The following is a 23,378-nucleotide window of genomic DNA, read 5'->3' as shown; positions in this document are numbered from 1 at the left end:
CATCTGTATCTATAGCCACTCCCCATGGCTAGCTTTACCGCCTGAGCTCTGCCTGATCAGCGGTGGCATTAGATTCTTATAGGAGTGCAAACCTTATTGTGAATGAACCATGGATGTGAGGGATCTAGGTTGAGTGCTTCTTACGAGAATCTAATGCCTGATGATCTGTCACTGTCTCCCATCACCCCCAGATGGGACTGTCTAGTTGAAGGAAAACAAGCTCAGGGCTCCCATTGAGTCTACATTATGGTGAGTTGCATAGTTATTTCATTATACATTACAATGTAATAATAGAAATAAAGTATGCAATAAATGTAATGCTATAGCAGGTGTCAGTGCTTCATTCCATCTTATGGCTGAATAATATTCCACTGTAGGGACAGACCACATTTAGTTTATCCATTCATCCGCTGATAGACACTAGGTTACTTCCATGTTTTGGCTGGTGTGAATAATGCTGCTATGGACGTGGGTGTACCATGATCTGTTTGAGTCCCTGTTTTCATTCTCTTGGATGTTTACCTAGGAATGGAATTCCTGGGGCCTATGATAACTACTGCCTATTGCGTGGCTCACAAACCAAGAATGGTATGGTAGACAGAACAATGGCCCCCCCCCCCCCAATGATGTTCATGTCCCATCCCCAGAACCTGTCAATAGTTACCTTACGTGGCAAAAGGGACTCTGCAGATGTGATTACGTTAAGGATTTTGAGATGGGGAGATTATTCTGGATTATCTGGGTGGGCCCAAGAGAGGGAGATGAAAGGGTGAGAGAGATGGGATGGCAGAAACAGAGACTGAGAGGTGCACTTTGAAGATGGAGGAAGGGGCCACAAGCCAAGGAATGTGAGTGGCATCTACAAGTTGGAAAAGGGAAGGAAACAGATTCTCCCCTGGAACTTTAGGAGAAATGCAACCCTGCTTACACCCTGAATTTAGCCAAACATAACCCGTCCGGACTTCTGACCTCCAGAGAATAAATTTGTGTTGTTTTTTAAAATTACACACACACACACACACATACACATACACATACAAATATTTATAGAAATGGAATCTCCCTATGTTGCTGCCCAGGCTGGTCTCCACCTCCTGGCCTCAAGTGATCCTCCTGCATCAGCCTCCCAAAGTGCTGAGATTACAGGCATGAGCCACGATTCCTGGTCAGATTTGTGTTGTTTTATGCCACTAAGCTTGTAGTAACTTGTTACAGAGGCCATAGAACTTTTACATTTTCAAATGGTTGGAAAGCAATCAAATGAATGATATTTTGTGGCACATGAAATTATACAACATTCCATTTGTGTCCATAAGCCAAGTGTTATTGGTACCCAGAGATGCCCATTGATTCATACACCATCTAGGACTGCTTTCCAGCCAGAAGGGCAGAGTTGAGTGCTTGCAGGAGGCCATGTGGTCTGCAAAGCCTAAAATATTTACTATCTGGTCCTTTTGGGAAAAAAACCTTGCTGACTCCTAATATATTTATTCATTTTGTTCTTCTTGTTTGTTTTTTGAGACGGAGTCTTGCTCTGTTGCTAGACTGGAGTGCAATGCCACGATCTCGGCTCACTGCGACCTCCGCTTCCCACATTAAAGCGATTCTCCTGCCTCAGCTTCCTGGGTAGTTAGGAGTATAGGCACACACCACCACGCCCGGCTAATTTTTTGTATTTTAGTGGAGACGGGGTTTTACCATGTTGATCAGGATGGTTTCGATCTCCTGACATCATGATCCACCTGCCTCGGCCTCCCAAAGTGCTGGGATTACAGGGGTGAGCCACCGCACCCGGCCTGTTTGTTTTTGAGATGCTTCGTCACCCAGGCTGGAGTGCAGTGGTGCAATCTCGGCTCACGGCAGCCTCTGCCTCCCAGGTTCAAGGGATTCTCATGCCTCACTCTCCGGAGTAGCTGGGATTACAGGCACCCACCACCATTCCTAGCTAATTTTTGTATTTCTCGTAGAGGTAGGGTCTTGCCATGTTGGCTGGGCTGGTCTGAAACTCCTGACTTCAAGTGATCCACCTGCCTTGGCCTCCCAAAGTGTTGAGATTACAGGTAAGAGCCACCACTAATGGCCTGATTTTTTTTTTTTTTTTTTTTTTTTTTTGAGGCGGAATGTGGCTCTCCCAGGCTGGAATGCAGTGGCGCAATCTTGGCTCACTACAATCTCCACCTCCCAGGTTCAAGCAATTCTCCTACCTCAGCCTCCCAAGCAGCTGGGACTACAGGCATGTGCCACCATGCCTAGATATTTATTTTTTTGTCTTTTTAGTAGAGATTGGGTTTCACTATGTTGGTCAGGCTGGTCTTGAACTCCCGACCTCAAATGATCCACCCACCTCCGCCTTCCAAAGTGCTGGGATTGGCCGGGCGCGGTGGCTCAAGCCTGTAATCCCAGCACTTTGGGAGGCCGAGATGGGCGGATCACAAGGTCAGGAGATCAAGACCATCCTGGCTAACACGGTGAAACCCCGTCTCCACTAAAAAAATACAAAAAACTAGCCGGGCGATGTGGCGGGCGCCTGTAGTCCCAGCTACTCGAGAGGCTGAGGCAGGAGAATGGCGTAAACCCGGGAGGCGGAGCTTGCAGTGAGCTGAGATCTGGCCACTGCACTCCAGCCTGGGCGACAGAGCGAGACTCCGTCTCAAAAACAAACAAACAAACAAACAAACAAAAAAACCAAAGTGCTGGGATTACAGGCATGAGCCGTGGCACCCGGCCTGATTGATTATTTTTATTTTTTGTTTTATTTATTTTTTTGAGACGGAGTCTTGCTCTGTTGCCCAGGCTGGAGTGCAGTGGCATGATCTCGGCTCACTGCAACCTCTGCCTCCTGAATTCAAGCGATTCTCCTGCCTCAGCCTCCTGAGTGGCTGGGACTACAGGCACGTGCCATCACGCCTGGCTAATTTTTTTGTATTTTTAGTAGAGACAGGGTTTCACCGTGTTAGCCAGGATGGTCTCAATCTCCTGACCTCGTGATCCACCTGCCTTGGCCTTCCAGAGTGCTGGGATTACAGGCGTGAGCCACTGTGCCCTGCTGATTATTTTTACTTAAAATTTTGTTTTGAGACAGAGTCTTGCTTGTTGCCCAGGCTGGAGTGCAGTGGTACAATCTGGGCTCACTGCAACCTCTGCCTCCTGGATTCAAGCAATTCTCCTGCCTCAGCCTCCAGAGTAGCTGGAATTATAGGCACCTGTCACCACGCCTGGCTAATTTTTGTATATTAGTAGAGATGGGGTTTTGTCATGTTGGCCAGGCTGGTCTTGAACTCCTGACCTCAGGTGATCCACTGGCCTCGGCCTTCCAAAGTGCTGGGATTACAGGTGTGAGCCACCGTGCCCGGCCCGGTCACGGCAGTTCTGTAGGGGAGGAGCAGGAGGCAGACGTGCTTGCTCCAGCTGCAATTCATTCATTCATTCATTTTTTCAGGCACTGGAGATGTCATTCAGTGCATTTGGTTTGTGGACCTATGGCATATATTGATTGTCTCCAAATGTCATCATTTCCTGAGCACAGCTCCTGTCGCTGCAGTGTGGTCGGGAGCTTCTTGAGGGCAGCGTTTCTGTTTGACTTCCATGTGGCCAACTAGGATATGTGAACACAGAAAGAAGTAGCCAGGGCTGATTGGACAGTCCCTCTCCAGGGCTGTGCAAATGATGCCCATGTTCCTCGGGGACACAGAGGGGGTCCTGGAAGGCTGATGGGCAGCCCTGATTCTGCTGCCTTCTGCCTGGGCTACAGTAAGACCTCATTCGATGGGGGAATCACAAGCAGCAGGGTAATACGAGGGGGGCACTTGCTTGGGGAACAAAAGTTAACAGGGGCACCAAACCTGTCAGTAATCAAGATTCACAAAATTTTAATGCAATACTTTAGAGAAATCAAAATTGGGCAGGCATAGTGGCTCACACCTATAATCCCAGCACTTTGGGGAGACCAAGGCAGGAGGATGGCTTGAGTCCAAGAGTTTAAGACCAGCCTGGGCAACATAGTGAGACCCTGTCTCTACAAAAAATTTAAAAAATTGCCGAACATGATGGTGGCATGCTTGTAGTCCCAGCAACTCGAGAGGCTGAGTTGGGAAGATCACAAGGGCCTAGGAGTTCAAGGCTGCAAAGAGCTATTATATCACCACTGTACTCCTGCCTGGGCAACAGAATGAGACCCTGTCTCAAGAAAAAAATTGAAATTAATGCCAAAAATTTACAATAAGCAAAATATCTGAATCACAAATTAAAAACACATTTATTGATTTATAATAAATCAATATTAGAAATCAATGTTGAACCAGCTTTTGATTTTGATTTTTTAAATTTTTGAGACAGTCTCACTTTGTCGCCCAGGCTGGAGCTCAGTGGTGCGATCTCCACTCACTGCAACCTCTGCTTCCCTGGTTCAAGTGATTCTCCTGCCTCAGCCTCCTGAGTAGCTGGGATTACAGGCACTCGTCACCATGCCCAGCTAATTTTTGTTTTCAGTAGAGACGGAGTTTCACCATGTTGGCCAGGCTGGTCTCGAACTTCTGACCTCAAGTGATCTGCCTGCCTCTGCCTCCCAAAGTGCTCGGATTACAGGTGTGAGCCACCGCACCTGGCCGTCTTTGAATTTAAAACATTTTATTATTATTATTATTACTTCATGAGACAGAGTCTCACTCTGTCGCCGAGGCTGGAGTGCAGTGGTGCAATCTCAGCTCACTGCAACCTCTGCCTCCCGGGTTCAAGAGATTCCCCTGCCTCAGCCTCCGAGTAGCTGCGACTACAGGTGCCCATCACCACGCCTGGCTATTTTTTTTTTTTGTATTTTTAGTAGAGGTGGGGTTTCATCGTGTTAGCCAGGATGGCCTCAATCTCCTGACCTTGTGATCTGCCCGCCTTGGACTCCCAGTTAAAATTTGTTTGTTTATTTATTTATTTATTTATTTATTTATTTATTGAGATGGAGTCTGGCTCTGTCGCCCAGGCTGGAGTGCAGTGGCACGATCTCGGCTCACTGCAAGCTCCGCCTCCTAGGTTCATGCCATTCTCCTGCCTCAGCCTGTAGCTGGGACTACAGGCGCCCACCACCACACCCGGCTAATTTTTTGTATCGTTAGTAGAGACGGGGTTTCACAGTGTTAGCCAGGACTGTCTCGATCTCCTGACCTCGTGATCTGCCCGCCTCTGCATCCCAAAGTGCTAGGATTATAGGCATCAGACACCGTGCCTGGCCAGATTTATTATTAAGACAGGGTTTTGCACTGTTGCCCAGTCTGAAGTGCCATGGCGTGATCATAGCTCACTGTAGTCTTGAATTCCTGGGCTCAATCAACCCTCCTGCCTCAGCCTCCCAAGTAGCTGGGACTTTAGGAATGTACCACCATGCCAGGCTAATTTTTTTTTTATTATTTTTTGTGAAGACAACATCTAGTTATGTTGTCCAGGCTGGTCTCCAACTCCTGGCCTCAAGGGATCCTCCTGCCTTGGTCTTCCAAAGTGCTGAGATTACAAGTGTGAGACACTGTGCCTGGCCATTATTTGAATTTAAAGATAAGCATCGACAACAGTGTCTTGGAGAGGAATACTGAAGCCTGAGGGAAAGAGAAAAATCAGTAATACTGAGACAGTCATTAAAATGTGGAGAATGTGTTTACCATGGATTTTTGGCAGTAATTTATTTTATTTATTTTGTTTTATTGAGACAGGGTCTTGCTGTGTCACCCAGGCTAGAGTGCAGTAGCATGATCACAGCTCACTGCAGCCTCAACCTCCCTGGGCTCAAGCGATCCTCCCACCTCTCCCTCCCGAATAGCTGGGACTACATCACCACAACAAGCTAATTCTTTTATATGTTTTGTAGAGACGGGGTCTCGCCATGTTGCCAGGCTGGTCTTAAACTCCTGAGCTCAAGCAATCCACTCACTTAGGCCTCCCAAAGTGCTGGGATTACAGGCATGAGCCACTGTGCCCAGACAATTTTGATGTTTTAAAATGTTAAATTAAGACATAATTTGAGGCCAGGCGTGGTGGCTCATGCCTGCAATCCCAGCACTTTGGGAGATCAAGGCTGGTGGATCACTTGAGGTCAGGAGTTCGAGACCAGCCTGGGCAACATGCCGAGACCCCATCTCTACAAAAAATGCAAAAATTACCTGGGCATAGTGGTGCACTCCTGTAGTCCCAGCTACTTGGGAGGCTGAGGGACAAGAATCACTTGAACCTGGGAGACGGAGGTTGCCGTGAGTCGAGATTGCACCACTGCACTCCAGCCTGGGTAACAGACTGAGACTGTGTCTGAGAAACAACAATAACAACAAGGAAAACCCAACATAATTTATCTTGGGTGTTGAGATCTTTGGCACTCTCTTACATTTTGCGACCTCAACTCTTGCCCCAGGAACCAGAGTCTGTGTCGGCCGAGAAATGACTTCCAAGACAAATTAAAAAGCAGGTCTCTGTCATCCCCTGGGCCGGACTCCAAATGCCACTGCTTTGGGGGGGCTTCCTTGATTTATTAGGAAAAGGAATGGGCACCTGCTACCCAGTTCAGTGTGGTCAGGCAGCTCCTGGGTCTGCCTGGGCCACCCACTTGTGCCTAGGGTTTACCTCTCATTCTTCCTGCCAAGGCTGTCTCCAGGGACATCAGCTTTGCAGGTCACTCTCTGCAGTTCATGTATGTGCCCAGCCCTGTACCATCCCCCGCGAAGAGAAAAAAGAGTAAAAGCACAGTCCCTCTTCTCTGGGAGACAAAATTGGACCAAGGAGGCCAGGTGCAGTAGCTCACGCCTGTAATCCCAGCACTTTGGGAGGCAGAGGCGGATGGATCACGAGGTCAGGAGTTCAAGACCAGCCTGGCCAACATAGCGAAACCCTGTCTCTACTAAAAATACAAAAAATTTAGCCAGGTGTGGTGGTGGGCGTCTGTAATCTCAGCTACTTGGGAGGCTGAGGCAGGAGAACAGGAGAATCACTTGAACCTGGGAGGCGGAGGTTCCAGTGAGCCGAGATCGCGCCACTGCACTCCAACCTGGGCGACAGTGCGAGACTCCGTCTCAAAAAAAAAAAAAAAAAAAAAAAAAAATTGAACCAGGGAGACATCCAGAGAACAATGTGAAGGCCACATATAACCAAGTATGACAGAATGCTTTGCTCTGCAAAAGAACAAAAGCAAGTACAAAATAAGGCCCTGATCAGAGGTGAGGTGTGACAGGTGGGAGGATGAGTGTGATATAAAGAACGAGGGCTTTCTGCAGTCAGCACTCCTGAGTCCATCCTTATCTGCAACTGTGAGCCTCTGTCTTTCCATCTTCAAAATGAGAGGATAAAGAGACAGTAATGCATCAGAATAGCTTGCTCACTGCTGGGTGAGGTGGCTCATGCCTGCAATCCCAGCACTTTGGGGACTGGGGCAGGCAGATCGCCTGAGGTCAGGAGTTCAAGACCAGCCTGGCTAACATGGCAAAATCCCGTCTGTACTAAAAATACAAAAATTAGCCGGGCTTGGTGGTGTGTGCCTGTAGCCACAGCTACTCGGGAGGCTGAGGCAGAAGAATCGTTTGAACCCAGGAGGTGGAGGTTGCAGTGAGCTCAGATCGTGCCACTGCACTCCAGCCTGGGTAACAGAGGAAGACTCCATCTGAAAAAAAAAAAAAAATAGCTTGCTCACTAGGGGCAGTTAAAAATAGGCTTCCTGCCAGGGCCATCCATGGTTCATGCTTGTAATCCCAGCAATTTGGGAGGTAGAGGTAGGATTCCTTGAGTCCCAGGAGTTCAAGACCAGGCTGGGCAACATAGTGAGACTCCCATCTCTATTCATGAAAAACAGTAAAAAGTTTTTTGTTGTTGTTGTTTTTTTTTTTTGAGATGGAGTTTCGCTCTTGTTGCCCAGGCTGGTGTGCAATGGCACGATCTTGGCTCACTGCAGCCTCCACCTCCTGGTTCAAGCGATTCTCCTGCTTCAGCCTCCCAAGTAGCTGGGATTACAGGCATGCGCCACCACGCCCCCGGCTAATTTTGTATTTTTAGTAGAGACAGGGTTTCTCCGTGTTGGTCAGGCTGGTCTTGAACTCCCGACCTCAGGTGATCCACCTGCCTCAGCCTCCCAAAGTGCTGAGATTACAGGGGTGAGCCACCGCACCCGGCCGAAAGTTTGTTTGTTTGTTTGTTTTAAATAAAAATATAGTAAGCCTTCCAGAGACTTTTTTTGTGAAGTGGTCTGGGATCTCTCCTTAGAGAAACTGCCTAACAGGTTGCTTCAAGGATTGGAGAGCATGTATGCAAAACTGTTCTGCATCCACCGGGTGCTGGCAACATCTAATAACAATATTTCCCAATAATAACAGTAACTATTGTTACTAGTAGGAATAAGTCAAATTAGGAGGCGCGATTTAGGCGGAACCTGGAAGGCTGTGGGCAGGATCCAGGACATTCCAAGGCAGGCGTGGGCTTCCTGAGCCAGAAGCCAACCCTCCAGGAGCCAAGGGAGGGCCTGGGGCCGGAAGGTGGGGCGTGCGAGCGGAGGACGGAAGCTCGCCGCCAGGGTCCCCGTCCCTGCCCTAAGTCGTCACCCCCTCGTAGGGAGCGCACCCTGGCGGAGGTGCAAGTCCCACTCGGGCTTTGTTATGAATGAGAAGCTGCAGCCTTCAGCCCGCGGAGGGAACAGTGGGGGTCTGGGGGGAATAGCAGGACACCCGGCAGCAACCAGCAGACCTCCCGGCAGCGCCGGCAGCCTGGGCCCGGGGGCCGCTGCCGTTCGGGCCCGCCTCCACCTTCCCCTCTCCGCCGGGGGCCCGGGTTTCCTAGGGCGGCCCCAGCATCCGAGGCGCCCTTTGCCGTCCCCTCGCCAGGTCCAGGATTCCCAGGATCCGGAGTCCTTGCCGTGCGTCCAGCGGCGCGCAGCTCAGCAGGGAGGGAGAGAGGAGGCTGGCCGGCCTCGGAAGTCAGCCCCAAGTTACATGTGGGAAGCGGTGGCTGTGACGCAAGTTTCCAGGGGGCCCTGGGCTTGGCTCGAAGGGAGCACACCGGAGAGGCTCCGCTCGGTGCAGTTGCAATGGTGAAAAAGCAGAAGCCCCAAGCGCGAACCCCAGGCCGCCTTCCTTGCTGCCGCAGCACGCCCGACCCAGCCGCGCCCCCTCCTCCCCGCGGGCCGGCCGAGCGCGCGGACCCTGCACTGGGCAGTCGCCGCTGGACCCCGGGCTGCACAGGCTGGCCTCCCCGCGCGGTGGCTGGCCTTTTTTTTTTTTTTTTCAACGCTTGCCAACCTGTCAGCTGATGGACCTCATCACCCATAGTGGCGCATGTAGCTCGGCCGCAGCTCGCTCCATTCACGCCGCGCCCCCCAAGCCCGCCCGCGGCCCCCGGCCCCCTGTGCCCAGCGAGAGGCCTGCAGACCCCGGCTGCAGCCGGTCCCCGGGGGCCCGCGCCCCTCTCGCCCCGGCCTCGCGCCGCCTGGGGGGCGCTGCAAATAGTCCTTTGTTTACATGCAATTCCTTACTCCGCGGAAGGAGGCCGGGGGAGTGCTGAGTTTTCACCAGCTGTTTCCCGCCTTGAAACAGACATCTGATCAGCTGCAAACACACACACACACACACATACACACGCCCGGGGAGGCAGGCCGGAGAGACCTCCCTCCCGCCCCTCCCGCCCGCCTCCCTCCCCTCGCAGCCGCCGCCGCCGCCGCCGCCGCCGCCAGCATCTGGGACCGGCCGATTCTGCACCTCCGTCCGGCGCTGCCCTTTGATTCGGATTTCCATCTTGCATTCTCCGGCTGATCGCGGGACCTGGCTCGTGCAGAGGAGGGGGGCCGATCGCTATGGAGTATTTCATGGTGCCCACTCAGAAGGTGCCCTCTTTGCAACATTTCAGGAAAACAGAGAAAGAAGTGATAGGAGGGCTCTGTAGGTGTGTACTCCTCCTTCCCCCACCCCCTTCCTACCATTGCAGCCCCCGGCTAGCCCGCCCGGGCGGGCGCGCGTGTGCGCACGCATGGCCCGCGCCGCCGACCCCGCTAGCCTTTCTTAGCTGCCGGGACGGCTGCAGCCCCACGCGCCGGGTTCGCGCCGCCCCGGGACCCTCCTCCCTTGGAGCATGGGGGCCCCAAGCGGCCCCGGCCACTTTTGTCCGCTGCAGGCGGGCGAGTCGCAACGTTTGTAAATTGCAAACAGACCCACGTGGTTCTGCAGCAGTCCCGGCCATGCTTGGTGCTGGTGGCCTTCCCCCCCGCGCTTCCTCTTTCCCCCTCCCGCGGCGGCTTCCTTCCTCTCCTTCCTTCCTCGCGATCTTAGGTCGTCCCCATCCAAGGGGGTCTCGGGGGCCGGGGCGCGCGTGGGGGTGTAGCTAGGGCGGCTACAATGCAGCCATGCCGCGGCTCCCGGCGCGGGGTGGGGGCGGGGAGCCGGGCACTGTGCGTGTTTGCAGAGTGGGGCTGCAGCGGGGTTGGGGGCGTGCTCGCGTGTGGGTGTGGGGGGTGGGCGGGCCCCGAGGGGCCCGCGCGGCCGGTAGGGGCGCCGCGGCCCGGGGCACGTTGGCTGCCGCTCGCTCGCCCGCCCGCTCCCGGGCGCTGTTTACTAGCGAGGCCTGGACGTGACTCTGCAGCCCTCTTGGAGTAGGCGGACCTCTGCGCGCGGCCTCGCGGGAGCTGTAGTTCTCCGCATCCTGCTGGTGCAGCATTGTGGGATTTGTAGGCGCTCCTGGGCCACGCTTTCCCTGCACAAAGCTCGGACCCATGGGCACGGTGGGCAAGGCAGGCCAGGTGGGCAGGCCTTTTGGGGAGGGGACACCTGAGGCTGCCTCTAGCCTCGCAGGGCAGCTTCCCGCCGCACGTGGGTTTCCTCTGCAAACTTTCCCATCCAACGCCCCTCCCCCTGCCGTAAATCGAAAGCGTCGGGTCCCCAGGCGGGGTGGGTGGCCCGAGATCCGCAGGCCTCCCCAGAAGCCACTTTGCAAGCTTTGGTCCTAGGTTGCTCGAAACCCAAAGGGTGATGGATTCAAGGACCACACACAGCTAAACCACCCCGCACACTTCTTAAAATGCACATGCCTGGAACTCTGATCGCTGGCGCCCGGACATCTGCATTTTGAACGACCCCCCGGGCGGGGTATGGGGGAGGTGGGCGTTCTACGGAGTGCGCAAGTTTGGGACCTGCGGCCCCTTTCCTGCCGCGCTGCTCCAGGAGCGAAATGGCTCCCCAGGGCTGGAGCCACGTGCTCTGCCGCCCGAGGCAGTCTGGGCGGGGATTGAGGGAGGAGGAGCCCGCCGGTGTGGCACAGGCTGGTGGTCACTAGCGCCTCGGAATCCGGCCTGGAGGGAAGGTTGCTGCACACGTGTAGACAACTCCTGCCCAACCCGCTGCCCCAGGGGTCCCCACCTTAAGGCTACTCTGAAGTTCCCAGTCAATACCTAGACTTGGGCCAGATGATGGGTTTGGCAGCTGGCAGGGATGCCCGGCTGGCCCTTGCACGAGGCCCACCTGGAGGACCCAGTAATAATAAGTAAAAAAAAAAAAATTGTTGAGCTGTTTTTAGGTTCTGGGGGCTCACTTTGCTAGAATTTTCTCATTGAATTGTCATAATCTTTCTATGAGTCGGAAGTGTCTTTTGATTCTGTGTAAAGAGGACACAGAGACTGGAGAAGGGACCACTACAGCAAGTGGTAGAGCTGGAACTTGAACCCTTGTCCTGGGGTTGCAGGCTGCTGCAGGGCTGGGCTGGGCAGCCTGCTGTGGTGCAGTTGAGCTGCTGTGCCTGCTGGAGAGGACATTCTGGGCCTGATCCTGGGCAGGGTTGGGGGGCCCTCTGGCTGCCATGCCTGGGCCTTGGGTGAGTCCTCTCAGGGCCCCCTAAGATTCTGGCTTCAATTTATCCCTGCCCCAAGCTTCCCTTTGGAGGATACCAGCAGTCCTCTAGAGTAGCTGGATCTTGGTAGGCCAAGGGCTTGAAGGTGTAGAGCCTTCGCCCAGGGTTGGGCACAGCAATGTCCATTGCAAGACAGTTGTCAGCTGTGCATTAGGCGTGGAGTTGGGGGTCCTGGATTTGTTTATCTTCAGTAGGGGTTGCAGGGTGAGGTGGGAAGCCTGTCCGGGATCAAACGTGTGCTTTAGGCAGGACTTTCTGGCCAGATGCATTTGCTTTTCTGGGTCATCTCAGGCTGGTGGGCTTTGCTCCATCCCTCAGTGACCAGCAGGGATTTCCCTTTCTGTCTCCCAGGCCTGCCAGAGGGGAGTGTAGGGCACAGTGCTGCGCACACAAGCTGCAGGTTTTGGACCTGTCGCCTAATGGTTCTGTCTCTGGAAAACAGTGCACCTGTGAGAAAATTAGCTATGAGTATGGAAAGTGCCTGGTAGCTGTTAAAATGACATTCAGTCTTTTTTTTTTTTTTGAGACAGAGTCTCACTCTGTCACCCAGAATGGAGTTCAGTGCTGCAATCTTGGCTCTCTGCAACCTCCGCCTCCTAGGTTCAAGCGACTTTCCTGCCTCAGCCTCCCAAGTAGCTGGGATTGCAGGCATGTGTCACCATGCCTGGCTAATTTTTGTATTTTTAGTAGAGATGGGGTTTCACCATGGTGGTTGGCCAGGCTGGTCTTGAACCCCTGACCTCAGGTGATCTGCCCACCTTGGCCTCCCAAAGTACTACGATTACAGGCATGAGCGACTGCGCCCAGCCACTGACATTCACAGTCTTTTTTTTTTTTTTGAGATGGAGTCTCGCTCTGTCGCCCAGGCTGGAGTGCAGTGGTCTGATCTCGGCTCACTGCAAGCTCAGCCTCCCGGGTTCACGCCATTCTCCTGCCTCAGCCTCCTGAGTAGCTGGGACTACAGGCGTCCGCCACCTCGCCCTGCTATTTTTTTTTTTTGTATTTTTTAATAGAGACGGAGTTTCACCGTGTTAGCCAGGATGGTCTCAGATCTCCTGACTTCGTGATCCGCTCGTCTCAGCCTCCCAAAGTGCTGGGATTACAGGCTTGAGCCACCGCGCCCGGCAACATTCAGAGTCTTAAAGGCATGTATATGGGCAGGTATATGGTAGTCTCTATCCGTATCTTGTGTTTTTTTGTTTGTTTGTTTTGAGATGGACTCTCACTCTGTCGCACAGGCTGGAGTGCAGTGGCACAATCTCAGCTCACTGCAATTTCCGCCACCGGGGTTCAAGCGATTCTCCTGCCTCAGCCTCCTAAGTAGCTGGGACTACAGGCCCGCTCCACCATGCCTGGCTAATTTTTGTCTTTTTAGTACAGACGCGGTTTCACCATGTTGGCCAGGATGGTCTCTATCTCCTGATCTTGTGATCTGCCCGCCTCAGTCTCCCAAAATGCTGGGATTACATACATGAGCCACTGTGCCCGGACTCTCAATCTGTATTTTTTTTTTTTTCTTTTTGAGACGGAGTCTCAGAGTCTCGCTCTGTCGCGCAGGCTGGAGTGCGGTGGCGCAATCTCGGCTCACTGCAAGCTCCGCCTCCTGATTCATGCCATTCTCCTGCCTCAGCCTCCCTAGTAGCTAGGACTACAGGCGCTTGCCACCACGCCTGGCTAATTTTTTTTGTATTTTTCGTAGAGACGGGGTTTCACCGTGTTAGCCAGGATGGTCTCGATCTCCTGACCTCGTGATCTGCCCGCCTTGGGCTCCCAAAGTGCTTGGATTACAGGCATGAGCCACTGCGCCCGGCTCCATCTGTATCTTAAAGCTCCTGGACCCTGCTCATTGGCTCAAGCCTGTAATCCCAGTAATTTGGAAGGCCGAGGCGAAAGAATCATTTGAGCCCAGAAGTTCGAGACCAGCCTGGGCAACATAGCAAGACCCCACCTCTACAAAAAATTAAAAAATTAGCCTGGCATGGTGGCATGTGCCTGTAGTCTCAGGGAGCGGCTCATGGGAGGCTCACGGGAGGCTGAGGCAGGAGGATTGCTTGAGCCTGGGAATTGGAGATTACAGTGAGCTATGATCATACCACTGCACTCTAGCCTGGGTAACAGAGACCGTGCCTCTTAAAAAAACACACACAGTGGCTCACTCTTGTAACCCTAGCACTTTGGGAGGCCAAGGCGGGAGGATCACTTGAGCCCAGGAGTTTGAGACCAGCCTCAGCAACGTGATGAAACCCTGTTTCTACTAAAAATACAAAAAACTAGCTGAGTGTGGTGGTGTGTACTTCCAGTTGCTTGGGAGGCTGAGGAAGGAGGATGACCTGGGTTCAAGAAGTTGACGCTACAGTGAGCCAAGATCATGCCATTGCACTCCAGCTTGGGTGATGGGAGTGAGACCCTGCCTCTAAATAAATAAATAAATAAAAATTTAAAAAATAAAATAAAATTTAAAAAATAAAATAAAATTTAAAAAGCTCCCATAAGAAGGAGTTCGAGAAAATTGAAGGCTTTGGAGTGTTCGTTGGGTCCCTGATTTATTTATGAAGCAACAACATTCTGCTGGGACTGAGGATACAGCCATGAACAGGATGTGACTCCTGTCTTCAGCACCTCACAGCCTCGTGGTCCTAAAAGGTCTTGTAGACCCCCCTAAGAGTTTCATGGGTTGTCTTGGACACCTGGGTGCAAACTAACTCTTGGGCCTTGGCCTCCCGAATACTGGGACTACAGACACGCGCCATGACACCTGGCTAATTTTTGTGTTTTTAGTAGAGAGGGGGTTTCACCATGTTGAACCAGGCCAGGCTGGTCTCGAACTTCTGACCTCAGGTGATCTGCCCACCTCAGCCTCCCGAAGTGGGATTACAGGCGTGAGCCACCGTGCCCGGCCTTTCTTGATCTTTTTTAAACTTCACCATGACCCTGGGAAGTGAAGCAATGTTTCCATATTTTACAGATGGGGGAAACTGAGGCTTGGTGTTCCACAGCTAGTAAGTGGCAAGGCTGGACTTTTTGCACTTGAGCCCAGTGCAGGATTCCCACTGATGGGCTGGAGGAGCTTTGGGGGAGGGAGGCAGTGATGTTTCTGATGGGAACAGCCTGGGCATGGTGTGTTCTGGGCCTGCGGGGAAGGGCACAGACTGGCCTGGTCAGAGCGCAGAGTGTGGGTGAGTGGTGTAGCAGCAGTGGGGATGGAGCATGGACGAGAACCTTGGGCTGATTAGGTGAGAGAAGGATGAGTGAGCGCCTTAGTGCTTTTTTGGGTCTGGGAGAATCCCGTGTGGACTTTCCCATGTTGACTGTGTAGATGTTAAGTGACCCTGAGGTGTGTGAGTGACTTCAGGGCAGTGGGAAAGTTCTCAGTGGCCGGTTTGAGGCTGGACCTTGGCAGGCAGGTGTAGAGGGATTGGGGGTACTTAGCTTTGGGCTGGGCAGGGATAGGTACCTGGCAGGGTTCTAGACTTGAAGGGTGTGCCCCATCCCCCTAAGTGTCTGGTTAAGACACCAGTGTCAGTCTCAGATTTTGTGAGTGCTGTGGTGGTAGGTGTGGCGGCTCTGGTCTTAGCATCCAAGGCTGGTGCCCAAATTTTGTTCCTTGGCCATTGCCTGCTCAGTGACCTGTCTTATTCCTAAATCTAGGGCAGCCCCTGGTTGGCCCCAGGAGGCTGGCTTGTGAGAAGCAAGAGAGCCTCAGTGTGGCTGGGCATGGTGGCTCAAGCCTATAATCCCAGCACTTTGGGAGGCCGAGGCGGATGGATCATTTAAGGTCAAGAGTTTGAGACCATTCTGGCCAACATGGTGAAACCCTGTCTCTACTAAAAACACAAAAATTAGCCGGGCATGGTGGTGGGCGCCTGTAATCCCAGCTACTCTGGAGGCTGAGGCATGAGAATTGCTTGAACTCGGGAGGTAGAAATTGCAGTGAGCTGAGATTGCGCCACTGCACTCCAGCCTGGGCAACAGAGCAAGGCTACGTCTCAAAAAACAAACAAACAAACAAAAAAACCCACCCCCCCATAATTAGCCGGGCATGGTGGCTCACGCCTGTAATCCCAGCTACTTGGGAAGCTGAGGCATGAGAATCCGCTTGAACTCGGGAGGCGGAGATTGCGGTGAGCCAAGATTGTGCCACTGCACTGCAGTCTGGGCAATAGAACGAGGCTCAAGTCAAAAAAAAAAAAAAAAAAAAGAGAACCTCGGTGTCAGTGGACTTGGGCCACCTTTGATTCTCACCTGGAGGAGTCTGAAGTGGCCAGGGAGAGGATAGTGGACCTTTAGTGTGTGTGTAGGACCTTTACAGACCTTAACTGTAAATGCAAAACCCCAGAAAGAGCTATCAGAAACTTTCAGGCATTTGCAGAAAAATCCACTTTATCCAGTGCAGTATCACCTGGAAATTTCAATTAACCATCCTTCATCAACAGGAACCCCTGGTTGGTCAGCCATCAGAAGCCCTGGTTGGTCAGCATTCCACCAATAAGAATTCCTGGTTAGCCGACACTTCGCCAATCACAACCCCTGGTTAGCTCCTATTCCACCAATCAGAAGCCTTGGTTAGAATGCATTCTATTAAAGGACTCTTGTCGGCTGGTACTTCCAGGGCAATTTAGGTGAGTTATAATTGAGGATCTTGGTGGCATATTCAGGTCCCCACGAGGAACTGTACCTTTGAGGGGGAAATTTGCTTTCTTGGATTTAAGAAAGTGCTTAACCTAAGTTAAGCACTAGGTTAGCCAGCAACTGGTTTCTGAGCCAGGAGACTGGGCTGATGGCTTTGGAGAGGAAGGATGCAGGATGGAGCATTGGAGAAGCTGGGCCGGCAGATTCTGGTGCAGAGGAGGAGGTGACACAGGCCCCTGATCCCAGCCCCAGCTCCTCTTCCTTGTGAGAACTTCCGGCTGGGGTTTTCGGGACTCCGGTCTGGTGGTCTCCTTTGGTCTCCCAGTTAGTGGGCTGCCTTGTGGGGAAGGGAAAGAAGAGGCTGAGGGTCAGCTCCCAAGAGCAGAGGAATTGGTGGGACTTGGGCCGGGAGGTGCAGGAGGGTGCATTTGGCTGCACCCTGCCCTGCCCGGCTGCTGGGTGTGACCTTGGGCAAGTCACCTCACTTGTGGGCTTGTGTTCAGAGGGGCAGGGGTGGTGGCTGAGCTTACAGTCACACCCTCCCTTCTGGTAAGTGGTGGGCTGTGTGAACCAGCGGTCAGTAGAGGCGCTTCAGTGGGTTGGCATCTGCAGGTTGCTCTTGTGCCCCGTCTGGCTGCTTGACCTTGGGATCATCACCTCCCTTCCCAGGACCCTGCATTGCTTGCTCGCTGTAATCTTGGCCACCCCACTGGGTTTCTGTGAGAATCAGGCAAGGAAAAATGTAAACGAGGTCTGTAAATAATAAAAAGAGTTACACGATTACAGCGATTTCCGAATGCCTGGTCCTTTTTTTTTTTTTTTTTTTCTTTTGAGACAGCATCTCACGCTGTTGCCCAGGCTGGAGTATAGTGACACGATCACAGCTCACTGCAGCCTCAACCTCCTGGGCTTATTCCATCCTCCCACCTTAGCCTCCTGAGTTGCTGGAACAATACACACTCCACCATGCCTGGCTGATTTCTTTAATTTTTTGTAGTGATGGGGTCTCACTCTGTTGCCCAGGCTGGTCTTGAACTCTGGGGCTCAAGCGATCTTCCTGCTTTGGCCTCCCAAAGTGCTAGGATTATAGGTGTGAGCCACTGTGCCTGCGCTCGTCTTCTCTTTTATGGGGATAACTGTCACCTGCCGGTTGGGGCATCTGGGTCTGTGGGACGGTCAGAGCTCATTCTGGCCTATGGCCTGACACCTGTTCTGGGGTCAGGGTTCAAGTCCCAGTACTTGCTGCAGCTGGTCCCTACCCAAACTTCTGTGTGCCCCTCTTTACATGGGAGTCTTCAGGCCACCTGACTCAGGAAGATTGTGACAATTCAGTGAGAAAATTCTAGCCAAAAACTTAAAAAAAGCAATGTACCCATCTGTTGTGGACCCTCCAGGAGGGCCAGCTCTCAGGTGGCCCAAGGCTGAACTTGGTGCTCCCTTTTCACCCTCAGGCCCTAGTCAGCTCTGGCCTTTGGGCATCGCCAGGAGGGGCCCAGGGGCTGGATGGGCGGGGGTCTCTCCCCACATCTCTCCTGAGGGGGATGGCGTTGCCTCCAGATTGCATTTACCTTGTGTTGTGGCTTGCTATGGACATCTCTTCCCACCTCTTACTTCCAAAGAGCCCCACGTTTAAGCCACCCACTGCAGAGCAGTCCTGGTCCCCTTGGCCTGCTGGCCTCTCCGAGATGGTATGGTCTGAGGCCATGCCAGGCCTGGGGGCCTGGACTCTGCCCCAAGGCTGGGCCACACACAGCTGTGCAGCAGGCCTGCTCCAGTCCCCCTGTTACCTCCACTTCAGGGCAGGGGAACTGGGAGAAGTGAGGGCACTGATATCCAACTAACTGACCCTAAAACCATCCCCTCTCTGCCCTGAACCCTAAAGTCTCTCATGGAACGTGGGGGGCATGGGCCCCTTTTGCAGTGCTGACATTTCAAGACCCTGTAAGTGACTTGTACCCTGGGTACAGGCCCTGGGCCTTTGGGTCCTGATGGAGGAGGGGGCTTGGCTTGATGAGGACGGAAGGAGGCTGATTTGCATCCAGACTCCCGGCGTCGGACTCCTCTCTATTGGCAGAGGAAGCTGAGGCCCGGGAAGGGGCAGGGATGCGTCCAGGGTCCCACAGGGAGCCAAGGCTGGACTGATGGGGGCAGGCTGGGTGGGGCCAGGAAGGCCACGGCTGTTTCCAGCTGTTGCAGATGTGCTCCCTCCTGGGTCCATGCAAACTCCTTTCCGCCTGCAGACTGGCGAAGGGGACAGGGCATACAGCAGGGGAGTTAGACTTGGCAGCCCCTTGACCCCAGACTGCCCCTGTCAATGGAGCAGGAGCTGCCCAGAACCCTTTTCCTGTTCTCCCAGATTCAGGGGCGTGAGCCCCCTTGGACCAGTCCTGGAACAGGGCACCCCGGGAGGGCCCCTCAGGAAGAGGCCCGGGCTGCGGCTTCGGGTGGGGCCGGCAGACTTTGCTGGGAGCCCAGCATCTGGAAGCCATCAGGCCAGGGGCGGGGGGAGTTGCAGGGGAGGTCCAGGGAGGGGGACATGCCTCCTCCAGGCCACACACAGGCCCAACCCTCGGGAGCGTGGCCTTGGGCCCACAACTGCTGCCTCTGCTCCCTGGCCCGCAGCCCCGCCCCCTGGCGCACACGCCCCGCCCTCACCCAAAGCCACGCCCCAGCCAGCAGCCACGCCCTCTTTCCCCTGGCTGCCTTCTCACCGCACTGGTTGCTGCTCCAGCAAGGGTCAGTAGCGCTCCCCACAGCATGGTGGGAGCCTCGCTTCTCCAGCACGGGGTGGATCTGTCTCTTGGAGTGGGTGGGCTGTGGGGAACAGTGTCCCCAGGGGTTGTTGGCTTGATGTCTTTTTGGAGAGTGAGTGGTATTTGTCTTCTGTGAAGTCTTAGCCTAGTGGGGCCGGGGCTTGTGTTGCGAGGCGTGGCCGTGAGGGTAGGAAGGGAGCGCGGATGTCTTCCTCAGTCCTGGGGTGGCAAAGCCTGAGACGCTGAAGAGGTGCCCCAGGTGCCCAGCAAGTCACCCAGAAGTGCTCCAGGAGCAGGGACAGCGTCCCTGAATATCATCTGCATCCCACGTGCATCAGAATCACACCACCCACGTTTCTGGGCCCCACCGGGCCTGCTAGTCAGACGCTGGGGCCAGCACCCATCGTCTGCACAGTTTCTAAGCTCCTGGATGTTTCGATGTTCAGACACACTGGGAATTCTGTTCCGGAGGAGAGACCGCTCCCCATGAGGAAAGCCAGGGACGGGATGGGTTTTGTTGTTGCTGTTGAGACAAGGTCTTGCTCCGTTGCCCAGACTGAAGCACAGTGGCGTGATCATAGTTTACTGCAGCCTCCAACTCCTGGGCTCAAGCAATCCTCCACTTCAGCCTCCTGAGTAGCTGGGACTACAGGCGTGCACCACCACACTTTGCTAATTTTATTTTTTTGTAGAGACAGGGTCTCATTACGTTGCCTAGGCTGATCTCAAACTCTTGGGCTCAATGATCCTTGGCCTTGACCTCCCAAAGAACTGGGATTACTGTGCCTGGCCCGGGGTGGGTTCTGAGCGGACTATCTTACCCTCAGTCAGCTGATTCAGTCCGCCCTGGTGTCCCAAAGAGCACCCCTCCATCACCCCGTGGGGGTGGCCTGGCATCTTTTGCAGGAGGGGAGGGATACAGGTTCCACTGGGGCCCTCTGGAGATGAATGATAAAGAGGGCGTCTTGGCCGAGCTTGTCCCTGTCCTCTCTGGCAGCCTTGCCAACATTCCACTAACTCCCGAGACTCAGCGGGACCAGGAGCGGCGGATTCGAAGGGAGATCGCCAACAGCAACGAGCGGAGGCGCATGCAGAGCATCAACGCGGGATTCCAGTCCCTCAAGACCCTCATCCCCCACACAGATGGAGAGAAGCTCAGCAAGGTGGGTGAGAGCAGGGAGGGCTTCCTGGAGGAGGCGGCAGGCTCCCGCCGGGAGAGGAAAGTGAGCTCTGGTAAACACTGCCAGCCTGACTCTCGGCTTTTCCACGCCCTCAGGCAGCCATTCTCCAGCAGACAGCCGAGTACATCTTCTCCTTGGAGCAGGAGAAGACCAGGCTCCTGCAGCAGAACACACAGCTCAAGCGCTTCATCCAGGTGCGCCCTGTCCTCCTTCCTGGCTCCCTCTCCCTGGCATGGGCATGCCTAGTACCCAGCCATGGGCCTGGGACTCAGGTGTGGCTGCAGGCCCCTTCTTGCCCACTGACAAGTACTTCCAGGCACTTGTTTTCCTGCCCTGGCCTCAGTTTCCCCATCGGTCAAGTGTGGTGGAGTGGGCTCTGGAAGGAGCCAGGTGACTGTTCTGGAAAGCAGCCCATTCTCCTGGCATTTGGCTGGTTTGTTGGACTTGCAGAAGGGGCTCCCTAATGAAGATTCACCTGTGTTGGGCAGCTTTGGGGGGCTGCGATGGAGCCCCAATCTCCGTGGTGGTACCGAGGTGTCAGGCACACTGACCGACTCCTTGGGGTCCCCAGGAGCTGAGCGGCTCGTCCCCCAAGCGACGGCGGGCAGAAGACAAGGACGAAGGCATCGGCTCTCCGGACATCTGGGAGGACGAGAAGGCGGAGGACCTGCGGCGGGAGATGATTGAGCTCCGGCAGCAGCTGGACAAGGAGCGCTCGGTGCGCATGATGCTGGAGGAGCAGGTGAGGCAGCGCCCTCTGCTGGGCGCGGCGCGCGGTGCAGCGGGCGTGAAGCCTGGGGTCGCCCCTCATGCTCTGTGGCCCTGGGTTGAGCCCTATTTGCAGGAGCATCTGCTGCGGTGCCAGGCCTAGGAGTGGGGCGCAAGCCAGACACGTCCCTGCCCTCGGGGGCCACCGTCTGCATCGGGGTGGGGGAGATTAGTCAAAAGATCTCAAAAATGTAACCATGCTTTGGGAGGCCGAGGCGGGTGGATCACCTGAGGTCAGGAGATCAAGACCATGTTGACCAACACGGCGAAACCCTGTCTCTACTAAAAATACAAAAAAAAAAAAAAAAAAAAAAAAAAAAAAAAAAAAAAAATTAGCTGGGCGTGGTGGTTGGCGCGTGTAGTCCCAGCTGCTCAGGAGGCTACAGCAGGAGAATGGCGTGAACCCAGGAGGCGGAGCTTGCAGTGAGCCGAGATCTTACCACTGCACTCCAGCCTGGGCGACAGAGTGAGACTCCGTCTCAAAGAAAAAAAAAAAAAAAGTAAACACGATGGGCTGGGTATGGTGACTCACACCTGTAATCCCAGCACTTTGGAGGGCTGAGGTGGGAGGATCGCTTGAGCACAGGAGTTTGAGATTGGCCTGAGAAGCATAGTGAGACCCTGTCTCTACCAAAAAAGATATGAAAATTACCCAGGTGTGGTGGGGTGTGCCTGTAGTCCCAGCTGCTCAGGAGGCTGAACTGAGAGGATTGCTTGAACCCAGAAGGTGGAGGCTGCAGTGAGCCGTGATTGCACCATGGCACTCCAGCCTGGGCGACAGAGTGAGACCCTGTCTCAAAAAAAAAAAAAAAAAAAATGGCTAAGTGTGGTGGTGCACATCTGTGGTCCCAGCTACTTGGGAGGCTGAACTGGGAGGATCACTTGAGCCCAGGAGGTGGAGGCTGCAGTGAGCTGTGATTGTGCCACTACACTGCAGCCTGAGTGACAGAGGGAGACCATGTCTCAAAGAAACCAAAAAACAAAAACAAAAAACTTAACCACAATGTAGGCCAGGCTGGAGCTGTGGCATCAGGAGGGGTTTTTCAAGGGACGCCCCACGGTTTTTCCCTGGAAGTGGGAAGTTGAGTCTCATAGTTAACCAAAGGACAGAGAAGGGTGTTCCCTGCAGAGGGAAAGCCATAGGCAAAGGCTGGGGCAGGAGGGAGCATGGTCCAGTGGGGGCCGAGGTGGGAGGCGAGAGGAGCCAGGGACTGAAGGGCTCTGGAAAGGCTTCTGGCCTCTGCTGAGGGGGTCCCCCCCCGTGGTAGGGTTTTCAGCAGGAGTGAATGAGCTGCTGTAGGACTGATAGGGCAGGGTGTGCTCCCGGTCCTGGCCCTGAGCCCAGGCTGTCCTGCCTCCAGGTGCGCTCGCTGGAGGCCCACATGTACCCGGAAAAGCTCAAGGTGATTGCGCAGCAGGTGCAGCTGCAGCAGCAGCAGGAACAGGTGAGGCTGCTGCACCAGGAGAAGCTGGAGCGGGAACAGCAGCACCTGCGGACCCAGGTGAGCGGGAGGGGGCTCTGGGGATGGGGAAGGGGACAGGGGATCTTGAATGGCGGAAGCCTCTCCCTAGGCCACCTCCTCTCTGTTTCTTAATATAAAGGGGGTGAGGCAGTTATATATACACTGGCCGGCTCTGCATGAAAGGGAGGTGGATGGGCCGAGAGAAGCCTTGAGAGAAAGGCTGAGGGCTTCTGTCTTGCAGCTTCTGCCCCCTCCGGCCCCCACCCACCACCCCACGGTGATCGTGCCGGCACCACCTCCCCCTCCCTCCCACCACATCAACGTCGTCACCATGGGCCCCTCCTCGGTCATCAACTCTGTTTCTACATCCCGGCAAAATCTGGACACCATCGTGCAGGTACCTGAGCTTGGGAAAGGGGCAGCTCGTGGGGGTCATACTCCAGCAACAGGCTCTTTAGGGGAGACTAGAAAATAAGGGGCGGAAGAGGAGGAAGATGGTGCTTGTGTGGGAGGGGGTGGAGGGCTGGAAACCTTGGGGCGCCCCCTCCTCGGATCTGCAAGTGGAGAATGTGAGGGCTAGAGACCTGGGCAGGGCCTACCATGCCAGTAGGAGGAGTTGGCCAGGAAGACTGTCCCTTCCCTCAATATGGGGTTTCCGGAGAGGGTCCTTTGCTCCCAGAACCCCCTGGTTAAAGAGTTCCTGCATTCAGCTTTTGGGTTGGTCCGGAACATGGTCTCACCTC

The 23,378-nt window shown here is 54.2% G+C and overlaps 1 protein-coding gene across 2 annotated transcripts in view; it reads left to right on the top strand.

Annotated features, from left to right (window-relative positions):
- The window catches only part of TFAP4 (transcription factor AP-4), a 67,016-nt gene that overhangs the window by 40,768 nt on the left and 2,870 nt on the right, over positions 1-23,378 (top strand). The window contains exons 1-6 of one of the 2 annotated variants that reach the window (XM_045383020.3): positions 9,541-9,888; positions 20,221-20,386; positions 20,500-20,598; positions 20,976-21,146; positions 22,534-22,674; positions 22,877-23,032. In XM_045383020.3, the coding sequence (XP_045238955.1) occupies positions 9,800-9,888; positions 20,221-20,386; positions 20,500-20,598; positions 20,976-21,146; positions 22,534-22,674; positions 22,877-23,032 (822 nt within the window). In that variant the 5' untranslated portion in view covers positions 9,541-9,799. Of the gene's footprint in view, positions 1-9,540; positions 9,889-20,220; positions 20,387-20,499; positions 20,599-20,975; positions 21,147-22,533; positions 22,675-22,876; positions 23,033-23,378 lie in introns of those variants that run through there. The other variant, XM_065536916.1, reaches the window with a different exon arrangement.

This window comes from Macaca fascicularis, chromosome 20 (assembly GCF_037993035.2).
Source record: "Macaca fascicularis isolate 582-1 chromosome 20, T2T-MFA8v1.1".
NCBI classification, from domain to species: Eukaryota; Metazoa; Chordata; class Mammalia; order Primates; family Cercopithecidae; genus Macaca; species Macaca fascicularis.
Note: the sequence above shows the minus strand (reverse complement) of the source record. Positions and strands in the feature narration are given on the sequence as shown.